The 16786-nt window shown below is 36.4% G+C and overlaps 2 protein-coding genes across 3 annotated transcripts; one reads left to right on the forward strand and one right to left on the reverse strand.

Annotated features, from left to right (window-relative positions):
- The first annotated feature begins 239 nt into the window (after positions 1-239).
- LOC121771745 (protein ALWAYS EARLY 3-like) lies at positions 240-10017 on the forward strand. Its single transcript, XM_042168606.1, has 22 exons — positions 240-405; positions 855-918; positions 1286-1397; positions 2017-2115; positions 2426-2488; positions 2927-3004; positions 3506-3692; positions 4081-4346; positions 4420-4777; positions 5261-5335; positions 5768-6042; positions 6131-6187; positions 6663-6947; positions 7030-7208; positions 7292-7574; positions 7855-8073; positions 8249-8392; positions 8551-8694; positions 8810-9025; positions 9206-9310; positions 9395-9490; positions 9610-10017. Exons 3-22 carry the CDS (start codon positions 1299-1301, stop codon positions 9772-9774), a joined length of 3393 nt encoding a protein of 1130 aa, XP_042024540.1. The 5' UTR covers positions 240-405; positions 855-918; positions 1286-1298; the 3' UTR covers positions 9775-10017.
- A 485-nt stretch (positions 10018-10502) lies between these two features.
- Positions 10503-16074, reverse strand: LOC121772330 (sucrose nonfermenting 4-like protein). Of its 2 annotated transcripts, XM_042169387.1 has the most exons (14): positions 15851-16074; positions 15573-15762; positions 15350-15434; positions 14017-14208; positions 13743-13877; positions 13602-13661; positions 13330-13419; positions 12876-13010; positions 12298-12442; positions 12025-12198; positions 11421-11484; positions 11262-11331; positions 10935-11049; positions 10503-10817 (listed from the first exon to the last, which is right to left on the reverse strand). In XM_042169387.1, the coding sequence occupies exons 2-14, from the start codon at positions 15683-15685 to the stop codon at positions 10723-10725; spliced, it is 1473 nt and encodes a 490-aa protein (XP_042025321.1). In that variant the 5' UTR covers positions 15686-15762; positions 15851-16074; the 3' UTR covers positions 10503-10722. The 2 variants fall into 2 exon arrangements, with proteins under 2 accessions (XP_042025321.1, XP_042025320.1); XM_042169386.1 differs by having other exon boundaries at positions 15573-16074.
- Between the last annotated feature and the right edge of the window lie 712 nt (positions 16075-16786).

Below are 16786 nucleotides of genomic sequence, written 5' to 3' on the forward strand. Positions count from 1 at the left end.
CTATGATATCTTTATTTAATTTAGAATGTAATCTGTAAAGTCAAAATTCGAGACAATCATACTATAATTGAAAAGTATATAGACTAAATCAGGTAAAAACAAAACTTAGAGGGTTCACTAGAAATAAAGTTAAAGTCTAAGGGCTAAAGTGAAATTAAATGCCCCTTTGAAAACCCAAATACAAATTGACAGAGAAAAAGATTTTCGCGGTTATTATCCCTCAAAATAAAAGAGAAAAAATACATTCTTTCTTCCTCAAAACTTCCTCTCTCTAAACCACACTCCCTTTCTCTCTCCAAACGCCCGCATATTGTCGTTATCCTTTCGTTTTCATCCACTAACAATCGCTTGTGAATTCGAATCTGAGAGCTTTCTGTAATGTGGTGAATTGAATTTACTGGAGAGGTAAAAGAGGTGCAAAAGGCATGTTTTTTTTGTTTTTTTGGGGGGAGGTGTGTGTGTTTTGTTTTCAAATTCGTATGCGATTTGAATTTGAGCTTTGAGCAGTTCGGTTTAGCAGTAGATGTATTCTGTTAGTCTTCTCTTTGCTAAATTTGTTCCGATTTTCGCCGATCAATCGTGTGGTTTTGCCGAATATAATTTTAAAATATTGTTCTTTGAATATCAAAATATTGTTCTTTGAATTTCTCTTCTGCATTTTACTGAATTTGAGGATTTAGATGGAAATCAAGCATACTCCGCGTGATTTTGCTGAAAAATTGTGAAGCCGTTTCTTCTTGGTGAGGATTTGAAGTTATGTATAATTTTGAACTTTGATACTTCTTAGCTGCGTTGCTCTCGATGATCTATGGTTCCTATCTTCATGTTTTCATGTTTGGAGTGTGTGCATGCAGAAGCAGTGCCGTTGGATGCAAAATTGGAGCTATCATTTGCTCGACCTTTGAGATTTAGAGAGTGGTACTTTTCTAGCTCTGTGAAGATTATGTCATTCAAGCATCAAATTCGCTGGTTAGATATAGGTTTTTTTATTGTCACTTGTATGTCAGACTTTTGTTCTCTTTGTGTCGCTGCAAGTTCGGGTTAAAACCTTAGTCTTTAAGCTAATTTTTAATGTGGACACACTAATGGTGTGCTCTTGTATTGCACTCTGCCTGCTATCAGTAGTTGTAATAGAACACTATCAGTGTAATTTATTTGGTGCCTTAAGCACACTTGCATTTGGATAATTACTCCAATGGCATGACTAAGAATGATATTTGGAGGGAAAGTATGATGCATAAATGTTGTTTTATTTTTTCTAAAATTTTTGTTGCACATGTGCTAGTACTTAATTGGTGATGGGGCCAACAAGAAAATCTAGAAGTTTGAACAGGCGGTATACCCACGATGATTCTCCCAGCAAAGATGATGATAGTACCAAAAGAAGCAGTGGCCGGGTGAGGCTTGCGTCGTAAATCAGTTTCCGGTTGTAATTTAATTGTCAAAATCAATAATTTAACTAGTAAAATGTATCGTTAATGGTTATCTTCATGTCGGTTATGTGGTTCATGTATTCTCATGTATATTACCCATGAGGGAAATATCAAATATAGAAATTTATGTTTTGAACTTTCTACTCATTTATATATATTATCAAAGTGTTGAAATTCTTTACTACACACACTGTACTAGAAACCTTATAGAGGTAGCGTCGTAGAGATAGGAGACATTTTTTTTGGTTCCATTGTTCTCCTTCTGTTCAGACTTCAGATGGACTTGCCATTGTATTATAGTAGAAAGTTCTTGAAGTTAGATTGCAGGAACGTTCATTTGCACATGTACGGATCACTGCTTTCATTTAACTGATTTCAAGTTTAGCAAAAACATGTCTGAGATTTTTAGATAATTAATATTATCAACTACAGTTACAATAATAAGTGCATGATTCTTGTTTTACCAACACTATTTTTCCTCTGAAACATTAAAGTAGCTTGAAGAACTGGAGGCTATTTATTTTTAATTGAGAGATTCACCGTTACTTCTTCTTGGCCATCTTTTGTTTGTTTTTGTTTTCAGAAAAGAAAGTTGTCTGAGATGCTTGGGCCTCGGTGGACCACAGAAGAGCTATCCCGTTTTTATGGTGCTTACCGCAAATATAATAAAGATTGGAGAAAGGTTAGTCTTACTGCAAGTATAATAAAGATTAGGAAAAGGTTAGTCTCATATATTGGACCTTTGATGATGAGCCACTTGCTAGAATGTCATTAGTTTGTTAACAAAAATGGTGGTCTCTTGCAATCTAGTCATTAAGGAACTGTTGTGAATGCTTTATCTCAGGAATATAATCAAAAGCCAAAAAACAAAGATAAGAAATCACAAAACCTAATTTTGGTTATTTGTGACATGGACTAATTACGGTCTTTTTTACTTTATGATTTACTCAATTTTATTGCCGTGGCTGGTTTTTGCTGTTTTGCTTGTACAGATTGCAAGTTCTGTGAGAAATCGCTCTCCCGAGATGATGGAGGCCCTTTACACAATGAATAGGGTAAATTGGTTTTTGATTTATGTCTCCTCCTACAGTGATCACTACAGTTCATCTCACTATGACAAGAAATTCTCATTGAAAAATTGATAGTCTATAATCACTACACATCTAATTCATGTCTAAATTGCTCAACTTCAAGTGGTCTATGACTGGCCAGTCTATTCTCAAAAGGCCATGACAATCTCAGTTCCACTTACATATCTCACCAAATTGCTGCTGTAAATTGCCTTCAGTAGAATGAAATAGTGTATCAAACCTGCACTAATAAATAGGCTGATCTTCACTACTGAATTAGTACTTACCATATAATTGTGACTTTTTGAAACCACTAATAAATTAGTGCAAATTTTGGTTACCAAGAAATTCACAAATGAGGCTATGGAGCCCTATGCTACTATAATACATGTGTTGTAACCATTTTGAGCTCTTTAATTTCAGGCATATTTATCTCTTCCACACGGTACTGCTTCTTCAGATGGGTTGATTGCTATGATGACTGATCACTACTGCAATTTGGTTAGGTTACTTTTTTCAGTTAGCAATATGAGCATCTACAAACAAAATAGGGGTGTCTTACTCTAACTTGATAATGGGAAGTGCTGAGTAGTTCTTTATAGTATCAATATTTGTGAAACCATGTAATAGTAGTCAGATTGTTAAGAAGGATTTTTAGTGTGTCACTTTCCACATCTGTCCTTTTCCTGGATGTCCCCGCATTCATGTTTTTATTTTGTTTTTTCATAAATAAAAGTGGCGTTTTTGATTTAGCAGGAAATGACTTAATAATGATAACTGAAAGTGGTATCCAATTTAAGGAAACTGTAGCAGTAGCTAAGTACCTGCCTATTTGGAGTTTGAATTACGAGACAGAGTTTGTTGTCGAACTCACAAATCTTAGGCTTCCTTGTATCGAAATCCATGTGCCAAAAAAAATTTAGTTTGCCATTTGGTATTGATAGCTATCTAGTTACTGCTTTCTTTTGATGCCACTAAGCTAAGTTGACCTTGGCTCAACAGGCAGGAAGTGACAGTGACCTGGAAAGCAATGATGGGACTGGATCATCTAGAAAGTCTAAGAAGCAGGCATGTGGCAAAGTCCAACCTACTACATCTAAATCATATAATGACCAATTTGTTTCACATTCCCAGGTCACTGTGCCAGATTATGGTTTCCTACCAATTTTGAAGAAGAAACGCTCTGGAGGTAAAGCATTGTTCTATATTTAGTATTGGATAATTGGATTATGAGTGGTTATGTGGCATTCATAAATTCTCCTATGCAAGCTGAATTTTGTTCGCTCTACTTTTCTTTGCTGAATGGACGATATAACCGATTCTTCTAGACCATATGGGTGTCAGAGAAGGGTCCATACAACTTACATTTAATAAAAACAGCAAACTGCATGATGTATGACTGTATGTTACATAATCCAGAATTTTACATGCCTAAACTACATTATTAATCTCTATGTGGATAATTCTTGTTTGCACATAATATTCCCTAGATAACCCCCAGCTTTTCTCCTCAGTTGACCATAAGATTTTTACCTGGTTATCTATTTTACCTGGTTATCTATTTGAACTTTCTTCAGGTGGCCGACCTTGTCCTGTTGGGAAAAGGACACCAAGATTCCCCGTTTCATTTCCAAGTGAAAAGTTTATACCAGAAAGTAATGTTTCTCCCAGAAGGCCAGGCTTGAAGCTAAAGGTTAATGCCAATGATGATGAAGTAGCTCAGGAGATAGCCATTGCTTTAGCAGAGGCATCACAAAAAGGAAGTTCTTCCAAGGTTTCACGGACACCAAGTAAAATAGCTGAAAGTGTTATGTCATCACCTTTTAGATATGCTCAGAGCAAGGTAGTGCTTTGACTTTATTATCAGAAACAATGTATATTTGATGCCCTACTTATTTGTCCACACTTGTTAACAGCATTCTCTAGCAGAAACGACCAGCAACCAGAATGCTGCCTTGGATGAAGAAGAATTAGAAGGAAGCACAGAGGCTGAAACTGGTGAATTGTCTAGGTACAAACCGTCTCTGGTGGAATCTAGGAGTCCTGGTACAGTGAAAGAGAAGACAAAGAAACTCAAAGGCAAGAAATGTGAAATTGGTAATAATAGTGAGCATCTCTTAGATGACATCAAGGAAGAATGTAGTGGAACAGAAGAAGGTCAGCGGGTTGGAGCAATGACAAGCAACTTTCTTGTGGAGGTCACTGATACCAAGATTTCAAGCTCCTATGTGCACAGTCAGAGAAAGAAGAGCAAAAAGATTCTCTATGGAAGAGGTACGCGAGCATTCTTCGTCTCTGAATTATTACCTTGTATGTCACTATTGAAATGTGTCCATGGAGTATTTGCCCCTGCCTAAATTTTTGCAATTTACAAATGTTGAATTATGAACCATAAGGCTTTGATGGTTTAAGAGCAAAGATATGTAGTGTAGAACTATTGGTTTTTATTTATTTTCTGCAGCTTATTTTAAAAGAGTAAGTTTTTTTTGGGGGTCCTGCATCAACTATAAAGCTCTATCATTACCATTGTTATGTAAAAGAATCTTCCGTACTGGTTGATCAATGCACAGACTGAACAGTGTGTTGATTGTGGAGATGTTGAATAGCTCACTTGCATCAGTCTTCTGGCTCTCAAATGGCAAGAAATTTCGTTGTATAGCATAGGTTTATTTGCTCTTAAGGAATAGTAGCTTAATAGCATTCCTGTTTTATGAGCATTATACCTTCAGCTTAATCTATGCACGTTCCTTCTTTTAGATGATGCTCCAGCCTTTGATGCCCTAAAAACACTAGCTGATTTGTCCCTGTTGATGCCAATGGGAGATGAAGATGGTAAGTTATATTGAATCCACTTAAGTTATATTAAATCCACTTTATCCTCTTCTCAATAATAGTGTCTGAATAAATGATGTTTCCTCAATTGTTTGGAGTCGATGATATTTTTTCCAAAAATGGCTTAGATCTTTAAAATTTATTTCCTAATTAATCTATTCTAGTGTTGTAAAAGGTTAAACTTGTGTGTTTTCAATCAATTGGAGACAGGGTTATATTTTCCTGACTTGCAAGTAATATAATGCTTTTATAATATATCATTGATATTTTCTTGATGTAGAAGAGCATTTAAAAGAGCCCATTTAATAAACTTATGCAATTTAAGGATTATGCCAAAACCAAATGATACCATTATATGTTTCCAACTCATTAGCAGCTACTCTATGAAACTACTTTTCCCATTCGTAGATTTATAAGTTTCTTATTCATTAGATTCAAGACTGCATTTTAAAGACGGAGGTGATGATCCTGTTGATGAGTTGCTGTCGACAGAATCTCTTCCAATTAACCAGAGAAGAGAAAAACGACAATACTCTGGGGTAAGAATGAAAGGACACAAGCCACTATCAAGTTCCAAAGTTGCTCCTAGTAAAACCTCAAAACCTGGAAAAGCTTCAGTTACTAGTTCTGTTCCTGAAGAAGATAAGGATCTTCAACCATCTATCGCCAAAACCCCAAAAAGGAAACAAAAGATGCAAGTGTCTAAGGTGAGGCAGACATTATTTCTCTTAATGTTGCTATTCTTGAGAATCAGATTTCTTCTATGGTTAGTTTTACAAAAACAAGCTGTTGCAGGTTCCAAAAACTGAAGCACGTCCAGATCTCCATCTAAGTCGATCTCCTAGGGTTGAGGTACTTTACTTAGTGCGTATAGCCTCTATTTTCTTCTGCTAGGATTTTAGCTTCTTTGAAAATGCTGCAGCTTTCTTTTCCAAATTCTGCAGGCTATTATTTTTTTCCTTTCCTGAATGAGGAATTTATTAAGTATGTAGTTGTGTAAACTTTAACTTTATGAAAGCTGGAATATAAGCAGTTTTTTCATAATTTGTGGAGTTCATTGATGCATCTGGTCTTATTGTTTGGAATGTTTCTTCTTTATTAAGATATCAGATACACGAAAAAATTGAGAATCTGAAACCATGGTTGTTCCTTTTAGCAATTTTTGGGCATTCATAGATGCTACCAGTCTTAATGCTTCGACTTCTTCCCTATGGAAATAATTTGAGGCATGTATTTCATTGATATACAGTAGGGTATTCATCTGTAAAACATTTCCTTCTCTGGTTGAGAGCTCTCTGATTTATGACATTTCTTTCCTAAACTTTAGGATGGAGATCCTGGGAAGAAGTTGATTAATAGAAGTAAGAAATCTTCTCAATGTGGCTCACCCCATTCAATAAGAAACTCTGGGAATTCTTGCAGTGCTGATATACAAAAAGAAGCAAGTGAGCCTGCACAGGTTCCTGTAGTTAGTCAGGTCCACTCACCAACTAAAGTCAGGAGCAGGCGAAAAATGGACCTCAAGAAACCACAAAAATTTTGTGATAACATCTCAAACTACCAAAGTGACCTGTCAATTGCTTCAGTCCATGGCAGAGCGCTTAAGTCAAAGGTGTGACGCTTTCCCGCTTTTTTCAGTACGAAAATTGAATAGGCCAGATCTCAACATCCTTTGCTTGTATCCTGTCATACAGGAAAATATGTCCATTTGCTTGTCAAATCCTCGTCTAAGAAGATGGTGCATTTACGAATGGTTCTACAGTGCCATTGATTATCCTTGGTTTGCAAAGAGGGAGTTTGTTGAATATCTGTATCACGTTGGATTGGGTCATGTGCCAAGATTAACTCGTGTGGAATGGGGTGTAATTAGAAGGTATACTTCTTTTGATAAGTTTAATCTTTTGTAATTCATCATATTACCTGATAATAATGTAAACGATGTTTATGTGAAAGCAGTTCTCTTGGTAAACCACGACGATTTTCAGAGCAGTTCCTCAAGGAAGAGAAGGAGAAGCTTAATCAGTACCGTTATTCCGTCAGAAAGCATTATACTGAGCTACGTGAAGGTGTTCGGGAAGGACTACCAACTGACCTTGCGAGGCCTTTATCGGTTGGACAACGTGTCACTGCCATCCATCCAAAAACAAGAGAGGTCCACGACGGAAGTGTGCTGACTGTTGATCATTCTAGGTGTCGGGTACAATTTGACCATCATGAACTAGGGGTTGAATTTGTCATGGTAATCTACGTCCCCACTTGTAGTTTGCACTCGTAGATTTCATTTTATGTGGATGATTTATCATTTAAAATTATGGTGTACTACATATTATGCTATAAGCAGGCGCTAACTAACCCTCGTTTAATATCAGGATTAGAGTCAGCAGAGTTTATGTTACTGTTAACGCTTTATGTTTGCTGTTTATTGTGAATCACTGATGTTGGCTCCTCTAGCTATATGTTCCTCAGTCTTCCAAATTGCCCGTTTCTCCATCTGAGTATTTGATGCTATGTTGTGGTAGGACATTGACTGCATGCCTTTGAACCCTCTCGAGAATCTGCCTACAGCATTAGTTGGGAAACAACCAATTTCTGCTGATAAGTTTTTTGGAAATTTCAACGAGCTAAAGATGTGCGGACGAATACAAGACTACATGAAGCTTTGCCCTGATGACAAAGTTGTTGCCACAGACAATATCTCCCACTTTGTTGATCCTGCAAGTTTGTTGAATCAGACAAAGGCACGAATCTCTTCCTAAATTTTTCATGTTGCATTTTTCCTATGATCACTCCAAACAGTATTATGTTTGAGTCCTTTCAATGTGCAATCTTGATTGCATAAATTTCTATTATAGTACATACAACCAGATGATTATATTCATACTAAAATTATCTCAAATTAATCGTTTTGATCAGGTCTCTTCTGCAAATACTAATTTGCAAATGAGGATAGGATCTGCTGAAACTCCCAATTACCTACAAACAGCATATTCTCAGATCCAGGCAAAGGAAGCTGATGTTCAAGCTCTGGCTGATCTGACTCGTGCACTTGAGAAAAAGGTCTTCAGCATTCATTATCTAAAAATCATTTCTCTTGTTCCTCGCGATTATTAATAGTGGTTTGAACTTGGAAAATCAGCATCATTTTTGGTGCTGCATATCAGAACTTAGTTGCATCAATGGGCTCAATGCCTCAATCTCAGTTTCTTCATGTGTAGGAAGCTGTTGTTCTAGAGTTGAGGCGCATGAACGACGACGTGTCCATATATCAGATTGACAGTAATAACTCTTTGAAGGACTCTGAGCCATTTAAAAAGCAATATGCTGCAGTGCTTGTACAGTTGAATGAAATCAATGATCAGGTATAGAGGTCTCCATACAGGAAACTGAAAGCTGTATTTTCTTATTTTCGAGTTTTCTTTATCAATTTTTTCCTTAATTTCATATGGCTGAGCACAATGTTTTTTTTGGGAGGAGGTTTCTTCTGCTTTATATTGCTTGAGACAGAGGAATACATATCAAGGAAACATGCCACTAATGTGGTCCAGGGCAGGCACCAATTCTGCTGATCCTGGTGGCGAATTTTCTGTCGACCATTCTGCATGTCAAACTACTGAATCAGGACCCCACGTGAACGATATCATAAATAGTTCAAGAACAAAAGCATGGGCAATGGTGGATGCAGCAATGCAGGTACATATAGAAAGGCATTTAATTAACTTATGGTGTAAGAGTAGTATCATTGTCATAAATCCACTCCTGCAATACTGGCCAGGATTCATTTCAAGAATTTCATCATACGTGCTACACTTTCATTAAAAATAACCTCTCTTATTAGGTCGATTACCAAAATAAATCACTATTTTTCTGCAGGCGGTTTCATCTCTCAAGTGTAGGGAGGGCACCATGGAGAAGATCGAGGAGGCTATAGATTATGTTAATGACCGACTTCCATCCGATGATTCCAGCACACCTATGGTAAGTATTTTCACCCTCAAATATTTGGCCTGAGTGGTTCTGCATCAAACTGGGTTCTGTTGATAAATGTAAGATTTATTGTAGGCACCACATCCTAAAGCTATGAGTGCATCCGACACAGAATCTCAAATTCCTTTTGAGCTGATCTCCAAATGCGTCGCAACTTTGCTTATGATTCAGGTAAGTTCATACGAGGAACACATGCGCATGGTTGATTCAAATTCTTGTTTATGAGAAAGAAATGGCTGGTTGCCTTAAGTACTCGAGTCATCTGACGTTGCCAATTTGTGTTGTTGCAGAAGTGCACACAAAGGCAGTTTCCTCCTTCCGACGTGGCACAGATTCTGGATTCTGCAGTCACAAGTTTACAGCCACGCAGCACGCAGAATCTCCCTGTTTACTCCGAAATACAGAAGTGCATGGGCATCATCAGGAACCAAATAATGGCGTTGATACCGACGTGACACGGCTTCACCTGCTGTAGGAATGTAAATAATTCATTTCCTGATTTGATTATCATAGCTTTCATTCCTTGTTAACGTTGAATGAAGAAAATGGAGTGAGAGCCATTCTTCTTGATTGTTGGTTACCTTTGAACTTAATGTGGTGATAATATTTGACTGAGATGGCATTTGCAATTTTTGTAAGTTAATTTTCGGCCACAATTACTCGATCTTTTAGTGAATTTTCAAGGATTTGCTGCTGTATGTCTAGTTTTATTATCACATGTAGAAGCCTATTATTTCTTTTACTTTACAAACATAGGGTTTTATTTTACCGAATACATTGGGAATGGTTATCTTAGTTTCGGATGATAATTTGCTGAGTACAAGTAACTTTTAAAACATTAGTAAATTTTTAAGTGATGTTAACATTTTATTAGTCGATAGAGTTATTGATGAAAATAAAAAATAAATGTGTGAATCTTTTCCATAAAACTAAATAGAGAACATATTGCCATTCAAATATTACTGAAAGCATTATTCCCAATTTTTAAGGTTTTAAATTAATTGAACTTTTTAATTATTTTGTCTATACCAAATTAATGGATCAAACACTGCAGTGAAAATTTTCTTCAAGTTTCCTTTCAATTGTAGCAAAAAATGCATCACAAAAAAAGGGTGACGACCTGATACGATGCCCAAAAATGGCAAGAAGTACATAAATAAAGCAAAGGAAAAGAGAGAGAAAATAAAGGAAAAAATAATCCATTTCTTTTTCTTATTTTTTTTCTCCAATTTCCATAAGCAGGAACATTTTGCCTATTTCTAGAAAAAATTGAGATACTAGAGACATTGAGCAACGACATATACATGTCATTCACGTACATTTGCCATCTTTTCAGCCTACTAACTTAAAACCGGGCCAAGAATGAGACCGGAACCATCCATTGTATACACCGTTGCATTTGCTCAACTGCCCATGAGAAATCGGAAGGCGTCGCTCAACGAAACGATCCCTTCTACATGCTTGCTTCCAGCTTCGACCACAACGAGACGCCTCACTCCTGAGAAGAAAAAATCATGCATACTGTACGTATAAAGGCAGACTGTCGAAGGGAATGAAAAATTGATTGGGGAACTGCTGAAAACCATCTTAAAACGAACAAGAAGAAATAGATAACCTGGCTGGGATAGCCTTTCCAATACTTTATGGAGAGGATCGGTACGTAAACACATAAAACATCTTTGAATGTTGGAGCCATATGCTGAAAATGGGTCATCTCTGTACTGCAATGCCTACAATTGGAGACTAGGAAAATAAGAAATTCGAAAGAAGGGACACACAAGATATGACTATCGTTCCATAGAGCAAGATATCAAGCTAACATAAAAAGTGCATCTTTTTACTGTGACATGGCACTGAGATTGTCTACACGATGACACCATCCAATAAATATTCACAAATACAGCAATTGTAGCATGAAAGATAATTGGATAGATGCGTTTACCTGATGAATAGTAGTTTCTTCGAGATTAATGTGTGTATAGATTTTGTCTCTGGCCAAACTAGTTATGTCACTGCAAGAATGATGACTTTATTAATACAATTCCAAGTGTGGGAAATTAGTTCACCTACGATTAGATGAACAGCAGGGCATGTTTCTAACCTTCGAGAATATACATCCAATAACGAGTCATTATCATCGACGATAGGGATTGAACTAACTTGTGCTGCAAAGGAATGTAACATGTTAGACGAAGGGTGATGTATATGCAAAATATAAAGTAAGATATATATATATATATATATATATATATATATATATATATATATATATATATATATATATATTCTGATCCCTGCATTTCATCAAATCCATAAATCTCTTTTAATTAGGGAGTACTAGTTTTCTTTTCTCATCAAACTGATTTGTGCAGAGCCATAAAGGAATAAGCAATGCCTCCAAGTTAATATTATAGAAAAATAAGGTAAATCAATAATGAAAAGTCACGCTATACCAAAATAAAAAAATCACCACATACAGCTACCCTTAAGCTTTGGGTTACACCTATCTAAAAAGGTAAATTTGATTTGGAATGGAACTTTTTTTAGGTAAATCAAAAACTTTCTTTAAATATGAAATCACACATAACTTTAACAAAAGACAAAGTAACGAGTTGTGTCTACAAAAAGTAGACTGCATAGAGACAAAGATGAAACAGAGATGTGATTACTCTTGAAGTCTCCGATTTCTAGTTATATCTGTATACCTTGAATTAATAAATTTAAGGCTGCACTAAGTGAAGCACTGGGTCTCAACATTGCCAATGGCCTGTGATTTGGCTCTCCAATCTTCGGAACCCAAGTGCCCAAAGGAATTGAACAAATTGGCAACTGAAGCACCGGTAGTGAACCAGGCGAATGCCTAAAAAACCGGCATATACCTGCAAAGCTAAATGTTTAATTACAACTGCACCACAGAGAGAAATATTGTTTGGAAAATAGTTCAAACACACTGAAGTGTCAGGTCCACAAATACTGACATTTAAGTATCCCGGAAAGTGAAGCAAGATGTAATAGATTTTTGTTCGGGGAATCTGCTGAAGGAGAATGAATTATGGGAACTGTAGCTACACCACTTTGCAAAATCTTCAGAGCAACTTCATTCAATGAGTCATCTGGCCCAGCCTGGAAAACTTCATCAAGTTAACATAAAAGAGCACCGTATATGCTAATTCTAATGTAGAAGAGAAGAATTTATGTTTGCAACTCAACCACATAAAACAACTGAGAAACTATCTAGCATATAAAGAAATACTAAATGACATAAATGTGTGAACTAGATCGTGCTAAAAACACGAACAAACAAAAGGTCCAACCAGGGTTTTGTAATATGGTAGAAAGCTTCAATCAAAATAAGGGCGCAAATGGAAGGTATTCTGCTTATTGCCTGATCAGGATCAGGATCATAAATGCAGACAGAATCACAGATATCTGTATAAAGGATAGAATTAATATATGGATCATCCATCCATCTGGATTGTGCATAGAACTTTAAAATTATTGGCCCAAGGTGCACAATTTGCTAACTGGCATTTAGCACATCAATATGAGCACTTACTTGCACAAGTTGTCTTGGAACTATTGCTCCTTGCCCATTTATTTGATTATTCAGATAAGACTTTGCCTCTTTCCAAGCAGATATGGTATGTGTCTCAAGCTCTTCCTCTGTCAAATTTGACCCATTCCTGCCAAGCTGCCAGCACATATTGAAAAGATCACTAGGAAAAATGTTTGAGATTTCACAGTGTATATACCAGTCAAATATGAGAGAAAATGGTCCCTATATCGCAAAAGATCCAACAACAGGGTTCTGTGTCAAGGTTGAATTAACTTTAAAATGCTGATTCTGTATGAAGGTTGGATCAACCTTATATAACAAACAAATATGAGGGGCGGATTAGGTTACTACACCAGCAATGCATAAGGAGGAGAAAAGTGGCTATGGCAAAGGGGAAGGAGCGTATTAAAGATAAATAATGCTACTCATTACAAAATATGGCAGAATGCTCTACCTCTCTCATAATCAAGATAAAATCCATTGCACTAAGAACTCCAACAAATTTCCCATTTGAGAAGTCCCACAATGGCGCCATAGAGATCCCCTGAAACAAATATTTTCTGTTCATAAGAATTTGCAATTTTACCAGACAGAAGATACATGGAAGACACCTAGACACCATCTTGGTCGAGGCATGTTAAGTTATAGTGCGCTGTGCGCCTGATGCTGATCTAGTAGGCACTAGGCATTAATACTAAACAACAGACACTTAACAAAGAAAGGTACCTGTTCATGCAATATATGAAATGCTTGCTTTACTGGGAGTTCAACATCCAAAGCAATAACCTGAAAAACAGTCCAAGTAAATCAATCGAATATAAAAAGGAACAGGGACAGAACAATGTTGGGACATGAGATCATCCAGACCTTCCCAGATTCAGGGAGCAACTCGTATGCCTTGTGAGCAGATAAAAATACAGCTATACGATGGCGGGAAACATCTACATCACCCTCTGATACTGTCGAGAAGGGCTCAGGAGATGTTCTATCTGATGACCGAACCTGTAACCAAGATAAACTATAAGATAAACTTACTCTCACTATGATTGAATAAGAAAGTCCCCATAAAATTAAGTTCAGAAAGTAAATGCTATGCAAAGGGTAAGGAAGGAGAAGTAAGATGAGTAGAGAAATGTCATACCACACGTTGGAAGCCGTCATTATCGACATCCATGTTTGAACCATGACCAGAGGGAGGAGCTCGTGGGCTCAGCATTGGAGCAAGGTAATTAGCTTCTGTAGTTAAGTGGATCGTGTTTACAGTTCCAATGTTACTATTGGCAGAAGGCTGGTTCTCATCATGTCTCCATTCACCGTCAACCACAAATTTGTACTACAGAGAAAGATAAGCAATTTCTGAATTGAAAATGATACACAACTCCACAAGCTAGCTTTAATAAAATAAATACTAGAATTTTCAGCCAAGATTAATGTTACTAGGACAACTAGTCTTTTTGAAACAACAAGATACAGGCCACCAACCTCTACAGGATTTCCAGATATGGTACTTGTCACACTAATATTATAGAGTCCTTAAAAATTATTCCTCCTAGATATCATTACATAACTAGGCATATCATTTAGGAGCCAAATGTGTGTGGTTGGGAAACAACAATAATTAAGTACAAACAACAATACCAGAAAGCACTACTGGCACTTGACACTCCGACAGTAATAAGGTTGCGTAGCTCAATCCTTGTATGGTTAATGATTGTACAAGTAAACATTTTACAGCTAACAACGTTTGGACACCTTTTGGATGAATTAAGTAATATTAACAACAAGTACAGACATCCAGCAATAATTTTCATAAAGACACCACTATGGAATCTTATTAAATCAAGGTCGATACTCGATACGCGATTAGTTAGGCAGAAGCAAGTATGGATACAGTACATCTGCAACTTATCTCTCTCCAGTCATCACCTAAACTTTCAACATATTGTCAAAAAGGCAATACATTGGCAATTGCACTTAATCAGTAATACTGAATTCTTCAATCTATTTTATTTTTTTTAAATACTTGACAGGTGTCGTGCAAAAGTCATAATTATTGTAACCATAACCCACGATCAGTGTCTAGTCTAGGACATTTTTCCGTTCTTGGATCCTAGCTTAGGATCAGTAGAGGTAACTACTTGATCACATGATTGAGTGTTTATGGCACAGGATATAGATACAGCATCCTTGGGAATTGCCAACTTAGCTGCTAACCAACACTCATTCAATAATTATACGGCTATCTAACGACAAAATAAGATCAAATCCAAAGTAACTATTTTTTTTTCTGTTGACCACTTCGAAAACGCCAACTTAGCTGCTAACCAACACTCATTTAATATTTCTACGGCTATGTCCTGACAAAATCAGATCAACCCCAAGTAACTAAAATTTTCTTCTCAGATGACCTCTTCGAACAATTGGCCAATCGTTCACCCTAGTAGTAGTAAGCTCCAAGTACATGAACAACCAACCTGGTGAAAACCGGGTGGAAGACTGCAAATTGTTTGAAACACTGTAGGACACCCCTCAACCGGGGTCATTGGCCACTGTGTCCACCTTTAAACCATAAAAATAAAACATTAAAAACGCCATTTACAACAAAACTTGAGTTACCATAAACAGGCACAGCTCAAATCAAAAGGCTAATCCTACAAAGAATAAAGTATACACAAAATCAATTGCAAATCGACTAACCCGGTAAAAGATCCACTAATACACACGATTCTCCCACCATAACGCCACACAAATCGAGTCGGAACCAACACCATTCCACTTTCGCCCGAATAATCCATATCAAGAGGGTGCATTCACTCCTTAAAGATTTCAAATTTTCCGGAAAGAACACTTCCCCAGGAAAAATTACCAAGCTTTGGCGTGATCACAACTAAACAGCGTCAACAAAATAATGCGATGATTTCGAAAACCCAGTAACCCATTCGGACAAAACATGCAGAATTTGAACGAATATTTACCTAAATTACTTCCAAAACCATAATTTGATGGAAACACTCGACTTCTTGAATTTATAAATGCTAATAATCAAAGCTAAGAACGGAATAATTTAAAACCCTATAGAAGAGAAACAATTGGGCGGAAAACGCAAAGCAGAGAGCATCAAAATGGAAAATTTTTGACAAGTCGAGAGATAGCTGGGGTCATTTAGACAAACTAATTCAATGAGAATATTTGGAGAGAGAATAATTTCCTAACCCTAAAATATTCCAGTTTTCAGTATTTTTATTCGAAAAAGTATATTTTTTTTATATATACTCCAATATTTTTATTTGCAGAAATAATTACATGGGCCCCATTTTATTAGATACCCATTCAATTGCAGCTAGTTCACTCTCATATCATTACTCCGTATTAAATTCCATCATGTCAAACATCAACTATAAATCATATAGTAGTATTAATTTATCATTTCACACACATTATTTATGGAACATCTATGAATCATATTTTTTAATTCGTTAATGTTTTTAGGAGTACTGCTTAATTTATGTACATAATTATTTGTATTCATCAAAATCTAAAGAGAAAGGGAATTTTTAATATATAAAAAGCATTAATTTTTAAAATATAATTGAAATAAAAAATTAAACATTATAGAAAAATTGAAGCGCGCCTAAAATTTTCAATTAAATCTTAGTAGAGTTGAACGTGACGGTTTGATCATGCATTGACTAGCGACGGTGTTCAAAATTTCATAATGTCGTCCGTGGGTGGTGAGATGAGTTTTTGCTTGCATCGGGGAGCTTGAGACGTTGCTCGTGTGTTCGTCTTCCCAATAATTGGTAGTCTCTCCTTAATTGTCTGTGATCATATTGTGTAATACCCACTCCGTCCCCAAAGAATATGCACTTTGGATCGGTTAATGTAAAATTGGTAAAAAAAGAGAGAGGTAG

The sequence above is a fragment of the Salvia splendens genome, chromosome 16 (genome assembly GCF_004379255.2).
Source record: "Salvia splendens isolate huo1 chromosome 16, SspV2, whole genome shotgun sequence".
Taxonomy (NCBI): domain Eukaryota; kingdom Viridiplantae; phylum Streptophyta; class Magnoliopsida; order Lamiales; family Lamiaceae; genus Salvia; species Salvia splendens.

Excerpts from the sequence above, each read along its gene's own strand:
- LOC121771745 (XM_042168606.1), top strand. The coding sequence starts at position 1,299 with ATGGGGCCAACAAGAAAATCTAGAAGTTTGAACAGGCGGTATACCCAC. Across the intron at positions 4,347-4,419 it reads TTAGATATGCTCAGAGCAAG|CATTCTCTAGCAGAAACGAC; the intron begins GTAGTGCTTTGA and ends ACTTGTTAACAG. Across the intron at positions 9,311-9,394 it reads ATGATTCCAGCACACCTATG|GCACCACATCCTAAAGCTAT; the intron begins GTAAGTATTTTC and ends GATTTATTGTAG.
- LOC121772330 (XM_042169387.1), bottom strand. The coding sequence starts at position 15,685 with ATGCACCCTCTTGATATGGATTATTCGGGCGAAAGTGGAATGGTGTTG. Across the intron at positions 13,878-14,016 it reads ATGACGGCTTCCAACGTGTG|GTTCGGTCATCAGATAGAAC; the intron begins GTATGACATTTC and ends TCTTGGTTACAG. Across the intron at positions 13,662-13,742 it reads TGCTCCCTGAATCTGGGAAG|GTTATTGCTTTGGATGTTGA; the intron begins GTCTGGATGATC and ends ACTGTTTTTCAG.